The 12,065-nt window shown below is 41.1% G+C and overlaps 1 protein-coding gene across 2 annotated transcripts; it reads right to left on the bottom strand.

Annotated features, from left to right (window-relative positions):
• Window positions 1-313: 313 nt before the first annotated feature.
• On the bottom strand, window positions 314-9,547 carry LOC310761189 (acetylserotonin O-methyltransferase-like). Of its 2 annotated transcripts, none has more exons than XM_083610969.1 (9): window positions 9,435-9,547; window positions 6,824-6,971; window positions 6,221-6,395; window positions 4,755-4,884; window positions 3,483-3,551; window positions 2,661-2,779; window positions 2,244-2,384; window positions 1,781-1,903; window positions 314-1,563 (listed from the first exon to the last, which is right to left on the bottom strand). In XM_083610969.1, the coding sequence occupies exons 2-9, from the start codon at window positions 6,893-6,895 to the stop codon at window positions 1,355-1,357; spliced, it is 1,038 nt and encodes a 345-aa protein (XP_083467095.1). In that variant the 5' UTR covers window positions 6,896-6,971; window positions 9,435-9,547; the 3' UTR covers window positions 314-1,354. The 2 variants fall into 2 exon arrangements, with proteins under 2 accessions (XP_083467095.1, XP_083467096.1); XM_083610970.1 differs by having other exon boundaries at window positions 6,824-6,983; window positions 9,435-9,537.
• Between the last annotated feature and the right edge of the window lie 2,518 nt (window positions 9,548-12,065).

Genomic DNA, 12,065 nt, shown 5'->3' on the forward strand with positions numbered 1-12,065 from the left:
GCCATTCCCTGGTCTTCCTGCAAGTAAGAAGGCAGGCAGGCAGGGGATGGGGCCTGTCTGAATGGAGAGCAGTGCCTTATTTGCTGTACTGGTTCAGTCTCCACTGGGATCAAGCAAGCAAAGGAATTTGGCAAACAACATGAGGGTCAAGGCAAGTTTGGATGCAGTCCTTCCTGCCACAATGGAACCTACTGTGGCGATCACACAGGGTCCCCAGACATTTCACCATCTATTGATCCCTGTGCCACCACTTTATTTCTCACTGCCACCACCCAGGCCCTACTTAGTACAATACTGAGTCCAGTCAGGGTTAAATTGGAACATGAACTTCTGTTTATTTATTGCAGTTTAACAAGCGTGTGGTTTCATAAACGGTATCGGTCAATTACAATCATGGGATGCCTATCCAGACCTATAACTTCCGCTACCTGCTGTCACTCACTAAACCACCTCTCAGATATTTACTTGTCTTCCTAGCTCCTAACAGTTCCTGACTCAGCTTATTTCGCTACACTAACTCAACCTACCCACAGACTCTATCCCAACTCACTCCCACTCCAACCAACCACCCAACTCCCAACGAACTCCTCCCTTCGCCCCTCCCAAAGCTGGTTTTATAGTCCCTCTGACTCCACCCCCTGGGGTTCTGATTGGGTAACCTGTTTAACTATTTCACCTCCAGCACTCTCATATGTCAACATCACACCTACGGCTTGTAGGAATGGTCTAGCCAGAGCCCACAAAGATGATGATCACCGACTAAATCACACCTTCTCTACTTTGCACATGGGAGCTTCCTGTGGCCCTGGTCCAATACTCTAAGACAGGGATGGGGAATTTGTGGCCTCCCTAATGTTGCTGGACTTCAGCTCCCATCAGCTCCAACCAGCATACCATCTAGAAGAAGGAAACTGCTTCAAGATCTCTCTATAAATCTCTCTATAAAACTTATAAATCAGTGTTTCCCCAACTTGCTGTTTTGGAACTACAATTCCCATCATCCCTGATCACTGGTAGCTGGGGATGATGGGAGTTGTAGTTTAAAAACAGTTGAAGAAACACTACTATGAAAAAAATATGACAACTACTAATACAACAGTGGTTTAGATGTAGCCATTTTTATTATTGTCCTAGCTTCTCTTAGAATTCTACCGTAATGCTAAAGGGTGGGGAATATTTCCACATAGCGAGGATTTGCCAAACAAAGTATAGCGGTTGAACACGTTCAGTGCCATCACTTCTCGGCCTTTTGGCTAAGATCAAGGGTAGTAAATCTGTTCAGTTATGGCTGCAAAGAATCAGGCTGAAATATATCCATTCAGTCACGGCGCTCATAGAATGTTCTTGGTCAATGTTATTTTCTTCCTAAAATGGCATCAAAGAGGATTGCTTTCTTTTGCTGAATATCCTTGAAGCCGGCGGCACTGAGAAGCGCATTGTACTCTGATGGGGTCCGTTCTTTTCCTGCAGTACAAAGCAGCATAACCAAACCATATAGATGAGCTTCCAGCGGCCCCGTTCTGTCTTCGTTGAGAACTATTTCCACTACTAGAACTCCACCACCTGTTTTAGAATAGGACATGGAAGATGCACTGTTACATATTAAGAAGCAGTATGTTACTTTGCCCAAGTATCCTGGGATCAGAAGCTCAAGAAATAAAGGAATGCAGCTGAGCCTGAGTAGTATGCAGACATAAGGGGAAGGGGCCATGGGGAAATCCAAGCAGATTAGTATCAGAATTAATTCCCACAGGAAACACCTTTGACACCATGCACCTACCAGGCTTGCAGGCCCTGTGCAGTCTGGTTAGCAGTTGCACACACTTCTCATCTGTAAAGCAGTGTAGGGTCCTAACCAAAATATACAGGTCAGCTTCTGGAATTGGATCTTTAAAAGCATCACCTGAAATAAAACAAGTAGAGAACCGGTGAAATAATTATTATTCTTACGGAAAGTATACTTCATTTTATCTTTCTCAAATTTGTAGCTATAAGGTGTGCACTTCTGTCTCCTGGTGCTTCTACTGTAAGGAGGGAAAGCTGAACATAAGAGTCCTGGGAAGATCTGTTCTCATGGTTTCCAACTCCCATCAGCCCCAGTCAGCATGGTCAGGAATGATGGGAGTTGTAGTCCAGCCATAACTGAAGGGTCCCTGATTCTCGATCCCTGCTTAGTGCATGGTTGCCTTGTTTGTTAGTGGAGGAAAACAATGTAACCTTTGTAGAGTAAAACAACATTTTACCTTTGTGAAAAGTAATTCTGTGTTCCTCTGAGGAGACAAAATGCTTCTTTCCTGTTTCCACTACTTCAGGTAGGTCTAAAATGGTCACTGTAGAATTTGGATACAATGAAATATATTCCTTTGCTAGGGCTCCACTACATCCTTAAGGGGAGAACCAAAGGAAAAAAATGAACATGTTGTGCATATCAAAGTTTTCCCCAAAACTTCATGTGCAAAACTCTAAGATAGTATACCAAATAAGTGGCTGTCCAGTCATTTCATTCAGTGGCAAGTATTTAGCACTTTTGCAGTTCTGAGGATCTGATAGTTCAGAGCTTGGGTCATGGGTCATTGAGGGATGTTTCCTGTTCTACAACAGCAGCCTTATGATTTCGGAGTGCCAGCATAGGAAGACATATGAGAATTTATGGTACTTACCTCCCACATCACAAACTAGTGGGAAATTAGAGAGATCAAATGCACTCAACACATCTCGACCACAGAGGCTCCACATCTCATGCATAAACTCCATGAATTCTCGCAAGCTGCTCTCTGATCTAGTAATTCAGAATTGCATTATCAGTTAACAGAGGGCATATCTTTGAACAGAGGATGGTTCTAGACAGGAGCCATATTCCACATAATGCTGTTGCTTTTTAGTTGTGTGTGGATTTCGTTTCCTTTCTTCGGCCTCATCCTTCTTCTTCCCATTGTACCGATCATGATGGGATGTATCCATAATCCATACTCAAATAGTAGTAGTAGTATTAATATGAATAATACATCATTTACCGTAGCTGTTCCTCTCACCCAACTCAGAAAAGGCTGTTTGCTATGACTAAAAGCAGTTGTGCTTCAACATTCGAAAATACTGAAGGCAAACAAGGCAGGGTCTTCACAACTGGTCTGTTAGGGTACCAACTTGAATAAAATACAGTGTGGGCCCAGGTAAGCCCCACCCCTCATAACTGATCACACAACACAGTGCATACACACCATTTGAATGGGAATGCCCATCAACCTGGGGTGGGGGGGGGACCTACCCCCTCAAATATTTTATTTTGGCGCCGAAGCTCCCGTGGCCCCTAGGAGTTGGCTCCTATGTAGTTTGTGTAATGTAACACCTGATAGCAAGGAATCTAATTTTAGTTATCAGGTGAATACAAGTTAGCAATAGGTTTCACACAAATTGCAAAGGGAAAGCTTTGCCCATTCTTTAAAAAGAAACAAGATCTACAAAAATGCATTTTTTTCCTGTACCTGTACGTAGCCTCATAGAAATCTTTTGTAGAAATGTCACTTAATCTATATGTCTGAGCCTCTCCTTCCCTGAAAGAGAATATTTGTTTTACTTTAAGAAAGAATGAGCATCAAAACTACAGAATTAAATTTCAGCCTCTTCAGCAAAACAATTAAACCAAGTTTACTACTCATACAATTACATTTGTTGTCAAAGCTGTGTCTAACAATCACAGGTTTGTTTATTTGTAACGTCTGTGAGTTTTACCATTTTATTACCCTTTTTATCAATTTTTTAATAATCAGTAAAAAAAAATGTAAACAAAAGTGAGGAAGAGTACAGTATTATAAGATAAATGCTATAAAGCTCCTTTTTTATATATTTTGCTATAGTGCTAAAATATCATAATACAATACATAGAGCATTATAGCATACTACCCAAAATCCAACCTTAAATTCACAGCCATTTTAACAACATGGTTAATTGCAGCAGCTGCTATGGTAGTGGTCTTGTTTTTAATCATTTTGTTGAAAATAACATCGAATCCTAATGATGTTGTAACACACTTTCATTATAAAAAGTGTATATCTACAACCTAAGAAGTGTTCCAGCAATAAATAAACATTTTGAAGAATAAATGGGTGTCGTTAGATAGTATTCACTGTAAGGGTTACACAGTATAGTGAATATGTGCTAAGCTTCAAATGGCTCATCCCACAGTAGCTATGTCATGCCAGCTCCTACTTAATATTTTTCAATCTATATGACGCACCAGACCACAAGACGCAACTAGTTTTTGGAGGAGGAAAACAAGGAAAAAAATATTCTGAATCTCAGAAGCCAGAACAGCAAGAGGGATCGTTGCGCAGCGAAAGCAGCAATCCCTCTTGCTGTTCTGGCTTCTGGGATAGCTGCGCAGCCTGCATTCACTCCATAAGATGCACACACATTTCCCCTTACTTTTTAGGAGGGAAAAAGTGAGTCTTATAGAGCAAAAACATGATAGCACAGCGAGAGGCAAACAGAACAAGTACAAGATAACTGACAAAATAGAAAGGCAATTGTAATTCTGTTTGTAGCTTACAGTGGGTGAGCTTACAGTTTGTAGCTTACAGTGGGTGAGCAGCAGGAAGGTTAGTATTTGTGATTGCTCATCTGGAATTATCCCTACTGAGGAAGGATCCATTACCATTTTACATTTACAGGACAATCCTGTATTATATAGGACAGGTGGCAACCCTACAACACTGTGACATTAAGTTCCCCACTTCAATGCTATCCTTCTCCTCACCTCACAGAATCAGCCAGGTGCTGTGCTCTCGTATAGACAAATTCAGCATTGAACTTCAAGGAATAATACTGAGTCTTTGGGCTTCTTTTGCCAAGGTAGAGATTGGCAAGGTTGGTATTTCCATAAAGCGCTTAAAATGAAGGGGACAAAAGATTAACGTTTTCACACCTCTGTGCAAAGCCCCTTTCCCTCCCCAATTCTGCAGGGACAAAATGCTTGAAACAAGAATAATGAGGCAGAAGACACATTTCTGTGATTCCACGGCATGCTGCCCTCATTGGAAAAAACGTGCAACACCAAGACTGCAATTTTCCAGCTTCTCGTCCAGAGAAAAGTATGGAAAGACTAGGCCTCCACCTGCTGGCAGTGGAACTTCAGGGTGCAAAGCTGCCACATGGTCACCAATGCTATAAGCCAGGCAGAGGCAAACTCGGCCCTCCAGATGTTTTTTGGGACTACAATTCCCATCATCCCTGACCACTGGTCCTGTTAGCTAGGGATCATGGGAGTTGTAGTCCGAAAACATATGGAGGGCCGAGTTTGCCTATGCCTGCTATAAGCAGCCACTAGGAGTGGCCATTCTGAGATCTGGAGTGAAGTATTAGAAATATATGAACACCAGGCAACTTTTTTCCATTGTAACATCTAAATCAGGAGGACGGACTCTGAATGTCCTGAGCTGCATTGGTGCTTAGTAAAAAGGTAAAAGGGTAAAAAGGTAAAGGACCCCTGGATGGTTAAGTCCAGTCAAAGGTGACTATGGGGTTGCGGAGCTCTTCTCGCTTTTAGGCCGTGGGAGCCAGCATTTGTCCACAGACAGCTTTCCGGGTCATGTGGCCAACATGACTAAACCGCCTCTGGCGCAACGGAATACCATGACAGAAGTCAGAGCACAGGGAAACGCTATTTACCTTCCCACAGCAATAATACCTATTTATCTACTTGCACTGGCATGCTTTCACTACTACTAGGCTGGCAGGAGCTGGGACAGAGCAATGGGAGCGCACTCTGTCACAGGGATTTGAACTGCTGACCTTCTGATCAGCAAGCCCAAGAGGCTCAGTGGTTTAGACCAAAGCACCACCCACATCCCTTACAGGTGCTTGGTGACCTGCGCTAGCTGCCTATTTGCTACTGAGCTTTCTCACTAACATTTGTAAATAACTAGGTACAAGCACATCTAACAGATCATCTCTCCTGCTATGGAACAAATCACCCTTTACCATCATGAAAGGAGAGTGTCATCTGCATACCTATCGGAAAAAGCCCTGCTCTCTGGAATGCTCCCCAAAAAGAGATATGGGAATTTCCATGTGCATAAAATGTCTCTTAAAAACCTCAGGTGTTTCCCTAGGGTCATTTAGATGCTACTCTGTTCAGTTGCTGGCTTGATGGTTTAAATTGATTTTTTAAATGGTATTTCAACTTTATAGTGTTGGTTAAATTTCCAAATAAAGAATAAATACTTTGGTTGTCCTTCCTCTCCACTTGCAGGAACTTTAAGCCAACACAGGCATCCAGCAGCCTCTCCATCCCAAAGAGACTGGTACCCAGATGTTCGGCAATAGACACTGAAGTCAACGGTTCCTTGGACTCCATCAGCCGATCAAATACACCAAGATCAGAGGCAGTAAACATAATCTGGATGCAAACAGGGTGAGGGAGTACACAAGGAAATAGTTAAAAATGGTCTATAGTTACTGACTTTGCAAAAGGAACAAGATACTTTTGAAATACAAAAATGTTATCATATATATAATAAATATTTCTGTTGAGCGTCCCCTTGAATTATATAAAGAAAAGTGGGACATAGGTATCTGAAGCAAGTTAATTTTAAATTATTGCTGTATCACACCTGTGCTATGACCTGTTCTTCTCATTTTCTTATTAATACATTCAAGTGACATTAACAATATTTGACGTTTCTACCTTTCTTTGTGCTGGGTTGACCCCTGTAACTGTAAGATTTGCCTTGCCATTTAAAGGCATTTTTTATTCTTCACATCCATTTACAAGCTGAAAGTTTCAAAGTCCTTGCAAGTATTAAATTTTGCAGACAATACTTCTACCTTTGAAATTAGAAATGAATACTGATTCCGAAATAACAATTTCAAAGCTTCAGCTTCTTCTGTAGCACTCATTGTTCTTTACTTCTCTGTCAGATACCTCACAGTTTTCCACTGATGAGCAAGTTGTGGTCCTTTTATTCAGAATTCACTGAAAATGACACTGAAATGATAAATGTCTAGGTAAAAATCAAACTTAATGGACTTTGTAAATGACTGAGGCCAGAGATGTTTATGGGGGAGTCCCCATCTGCTAAGTAAAGGCATAGGTGGAAAAAGGATTTCTTTCTCACAAGTGCAGGAGGAAGGAAGTACCTGGAAATTATTGACTTTGCCTATGTGAGGAAAATTGTGAGGAAAATTGAGGAAAATCTCACTTGTCACTGACAAGTGAGATAAAATCAACTGGTGTCTGGAAATGCAAAATTAACAAGTTATTGGAGAAAGTTAATCAGAAGAGAGAGCAGGTGGTTTAGGGAAAACACTCTTGCTGAAATGAGGCCACTTGGAAATTCTTAAAATACAGAAACACGTTAACAAAGAAGTGTCACATACAAGTCACATAGTGGTAGCCATTTTTGTGCCCAAGTCAACAAATGTTAATGGCAAAAATTACCAAGAAGCTCACTAAAGAACTCACTTCTCAAAATGAATTATTTGTGATAACGATATAGAGAAATTCAGGAAAATATACAAATAGTAAAGCTGAATGAGGATAGGTAAAGCATGAAGAAGAAAAGTTAAGATTTAAGAGATTGGAACATGAGAAAGGAAACAAGGGGATTCCAAGAGAAAGAATATGAACAATGAGGGAGAACCAGGGATGTCACCATGAACTCCTTGAAGGAAAGGTAAAAGGTAAAGGGACCCCTGACCGTTAAGTCCAGTTGCGGACGACTCTGGGATTGTGGCGTTCATCTCACTTTATCGGCCGAGGGAGCCGGCGTACAGCTTCCGGGTCATTTCCGCCCCCCTCAAATTTTTTTTATTAATTTTTCAAATTTATAACAAACATAAACAACATAAAAGAAAAAATATTACTGTCAGGGAATCAGGAGCAGGAGCACTGGGGAGAGAGGAATTGGAGAGCGAAGGGGAAGAATCCGAGGGAAGCGTAGGGGACTATGACAGTGGCCCAAGAGATTCCATGAGCTTCTCCAGCGAATCAGAAGATTCCCAGAAGGGGGCTCCGATGGTCAGGGCAAGGGGGGTCCCAGGGGGGACGCACCAGAAACAAGGAGCCAGAGGGGAACCCCAAAGCAGCAGTGGAGGATCGGGACCAGTTTCCCCACCAGAGCGTAGTGGGGGGGAAGAGTCACATGTGTCAGGGCCAGTGTCTCCTCCGGAGGGGAGGGAGAGTAAGTCAGGGCTGACCACGCCTCCATCGGAGAGTGGGGGAATGGAGGGGAGGTCAGTTGCAGCTAGCCCACCCGAAGGGGGAAGCAGTGACAGCAGCAGTGAAATGGTTAGGAGGAAAACGGCTGGCTGGGCGCGCGCGCCAAGTTCAAATGTACAGGCGCGCGGGACAGCAGGAGACCCGGATGGGGAACCAGCTCCTAAAGCCCGCCGGAGGGAGGGAGAAGGCTCAGGGGAATCAGCATCAGAGGAGGCTAGGAAGGGCGAGACCCCGGCGGGCAGGCGGACCCAGAGGAGGAAGGAGCAGCGGAAAAGGTGGAGCAAGGCTAGGGTCCTAAATTGGTGTACAGGGGGAGGAGATTCAGAAGGGTCATCAGCGGTCTGACAGTTGAGACGTGGGGCTGCGCGCTGCGGCTCTGGAAGTGAAACTGAACTTCAATAAAGACTTTTGTATTTAATTAGAAAGCAGCGTTGGTCCTTTGTGAGCTGGGACCTTGGGCAGCCTTGACAATTACAATATAAAAAACAGACAAACAAACATACAAACATTTATCCTAGCTGTTATAATCATACTTTTATAACCATTATTAGATGACTTCCTCAAATCCCTCAAGCTGTGTTTCCATATAGCTCATTGTAGCAGTTTTCCAATACTAATTTCCAATAAAATTAACTCAATCAATTAACATCTTTCTTATCCTATTTCACTTATATCCATAATATTATAAAATTTAAAACATTTAAGTCCTAAGCCAATTTGGTACTCACAAATAATGCTACTTATATTATCTTAGAATATTTTGCTAAATAGTCCTTAAATTTCTTCCATTCTTCTTGGTAATCCTCCTCCTTCTGTTCATGGATTCTACCGGTCAGGTCGGCCAGCTCCAGAAAGTCCATCATCTTCATCTGCCATTCCTCCACTTTTGGTAATTCTTGTAATTTCCAATATTTAGCTAACAAAATTCTTGCTGTGGTTGTGGCATACAAAAACAGCCTAACATCTTTCTTGGGCAATTCCAAACCTATTATTCCAAGTAGAAAGGCTTCTGGTTTTTTAATAAAGGTATATTTCAACATCTTTTTCAACTCATTATAAATCTTTTCCCAGAAGTCCTTCACCTTAGGGCACGCCCACCCAGCTTCTGGGTCATGTGGCCAGCATGACTAAACCACTTCTGGCAAAACCAGAGCAGCACACAGAAACGCTGTTTGCCTTCCCGCCGGAGTGGTACCTATTAGTAGTGAAAGGACTAACCTTTATGTGGCTTGCTCCCAGGTAGCAGCTGGAATTGTATGAGGCACACGTCCCAAGTTGCCAGTATTGTGATGTGCAGTCCTTTGGCTACTCAGAAACCAGCTGCATTGGATTAAATAGCATGTAGCCATCCCCACCCACAAAGTTAATTGGGTTTAGGGTTGCAGCCTTGATCAGGAGCTAATAATGGATTTGCTGAATCAGTTGCTCTGAGGAGAAACAAGAACCAAAAAACCGAGAGAGTCCTGAAGCACCTCAAAGGACCACATATTTGTTATTCCGGCACAAGACGTGCTGAACTAGAGTCTATTTCATCACATACATGGCGCGATTTTCAATTACAGGGGTGTGGGGTGGGCAATGGAAGGGGAGTTGGACGCAGTGGGGTCTGAGGGAAATGAAATGCCAGAAACACAGATAGGAACAGTTCAGATTCGAGCTACAATGTAGGCAGGATTAGCACAGCGACATAGCCATGATAGGCTTGATAGTGCTAAGTGAATTTACGTCTGCAAACCATTGTCTTTATTCAGACCCAAATGAATTGAAGCGAATGTCTTCAATACTCTGGGCCAAATGCTCATTTTCCACCTCAATGTCTGGCCTTTTTTTTTAAGCTCTTCTGCAGCCCAAAGAGATGTTGTCTTTCTATTTATTTATTTATTTACTTACTTACTTACTTACGATAACATTTTATTAATTGTCCAAAACTAACAAAAATAAAGACAACAACAATACAAAATCAAATCAAAACAAAACAAAAACAAAACAAACAAAAACAGATTGACTTCCCCCTAGTCCCTTCCTTGGTTCCATTATTAATCAACATATCTCATGTTCATTGTTAAATCCGAAAACCATTTAAGTTACTTATTGTCCATTCATAACAAAATTACAAGTAATCCTCAAACCCTGCTAATGTATTAACCTGTGTACAATACTTCTGTATACAGTGGTACCTCGGGTTACATATGCTTCAGGTTACATATGCTTCAGGTTACAGACTCCGCTAACCCAGAAATAGTGCTTCAGGTTAAGAACTTTGCTTCAGGATGAGAACAGAAATCGTGCTCCGGCGGCGCGGCGGCAGCGGGAGGCCCCATTAGCTAAAGTGGTGTTTCAGGTTAAGAACAGTTTCAGGTTAAGAACAGACCTCCGGAACGAATTAAGTACTTAACCTGTATATGGAATAAACATCTTCCATTCTTCCTTAAATTCATTTTCGTCTTTTCTTCTTAATTTCATTGTCAGTTTTGGCATTTCAGCATATTCCATTCATTTAACTTGCCAATCTTCTTTAGCTGGGACTCCTTCTTCTTTCCAATATTGTGTTAGTAATGTCTGTGCGGCCGTAGTTGCATACATGAATAAATTCTTTTGTGATCTTGGTAAGTCCACTCCTGTAATTTCTAATAGGAAAGCTTCTGGTTTTTTAACAAAGGTTATTTTAAACATCTTCTTTATTTCATTATAAATCATTTCCCAATATTTCTTTATAATTTTACAGTACTACCACATATGAAAAAATGTCCCTTCTGTTGTTTTACATTTCCAACACTTGCTTTCCTTAGTTTTTTACATTTTTTCTAATTTGACTGGAGTTCAGTACCATCTATACATCATTTTCATATAATTTTCTTTAATCGCCACACAAGCTGTAAATTTTAACTCATTCTACCATAGTTTTTCCCATTCCTCCATTTGAATATTGTGTCCCACATCTTGTGCCCATTTAATGATAACTGATTTAACCTCTTCATCTTTCATTTCCCATTCCAGCAACAGATTATACATTTTTGATATTAATTAAGTATTATTTTCTATTATTTCTCTCTGAAAAGTTGAAATTTCATATGGAAATCCTATCTTTTTATCATTCTTAAATATTTCATTTAACTGAAAATATTGTAATCAATCTGTTACATTCTCTCTAACTTTGTTAAATTCTTTCAATTTTAATTGGTTTTCTGATTCAATTAACAACTTTCTATATGTAGCCCATTTAGTGTCCATATTTAATTTTTCCCCTGATATTGCCTCTAATACAGAAAGCCACCATGGTGTTTTTTGTTCTAATAATCCTTTATACTTCTCCCAAACTTTAAAAACTGCTTTCCTTATAATATTTCAAAAGCTTTGATGTACTCTTGCCTTTTCATACCATAAGTACACGTGTCAGCCAAATCTATTGTCATGGCCTTCCAAATCTAATAAATCTGTATTTTTAAATTTTATCCATTCCCTGATCCAGCAAATACAGGAGGCTTCGTAATTTAATTTCAGATCTGGCAGGGAGAAGCCTCCTCTATCGTTAATATCTGTTAATAAATTATACTTTATTCACCGCTTCTTGCCCCGCCATACAATTTTTGAAATATCCTTTTGCCAATCTTTGAAGCATCCCATATTGCTTGTTACCAGGATTGCCTGGAACAAAAACAACATTTTTGGCAGTACTTTCATCTTAATAACTGATATTCATCCTAACAAAGACAAGTTCATTCTATTCCAAATTTCCAAAAAGATTTTCTCAGTTCTGACAGCTCCCATGGAAATCTGCAGCTAACTGAAAAGAGAGGCCAGCTTGGCACTGATACCGGGAGGGAGCTTGGGGTGTAAGAAGAGTCACCA

The sequence above is a fragment of the Podarcis filfolensis genome, assembly GCF_964270895.1.
Source record: "Podarcis filfolensis genome assembly, chromosome: 4".
NCBI lineage: Eukaryota > Metazoa > Chordata > Lepidosauria > Squamata > Lacertidae > Podarcis > Podarcis filfolensis.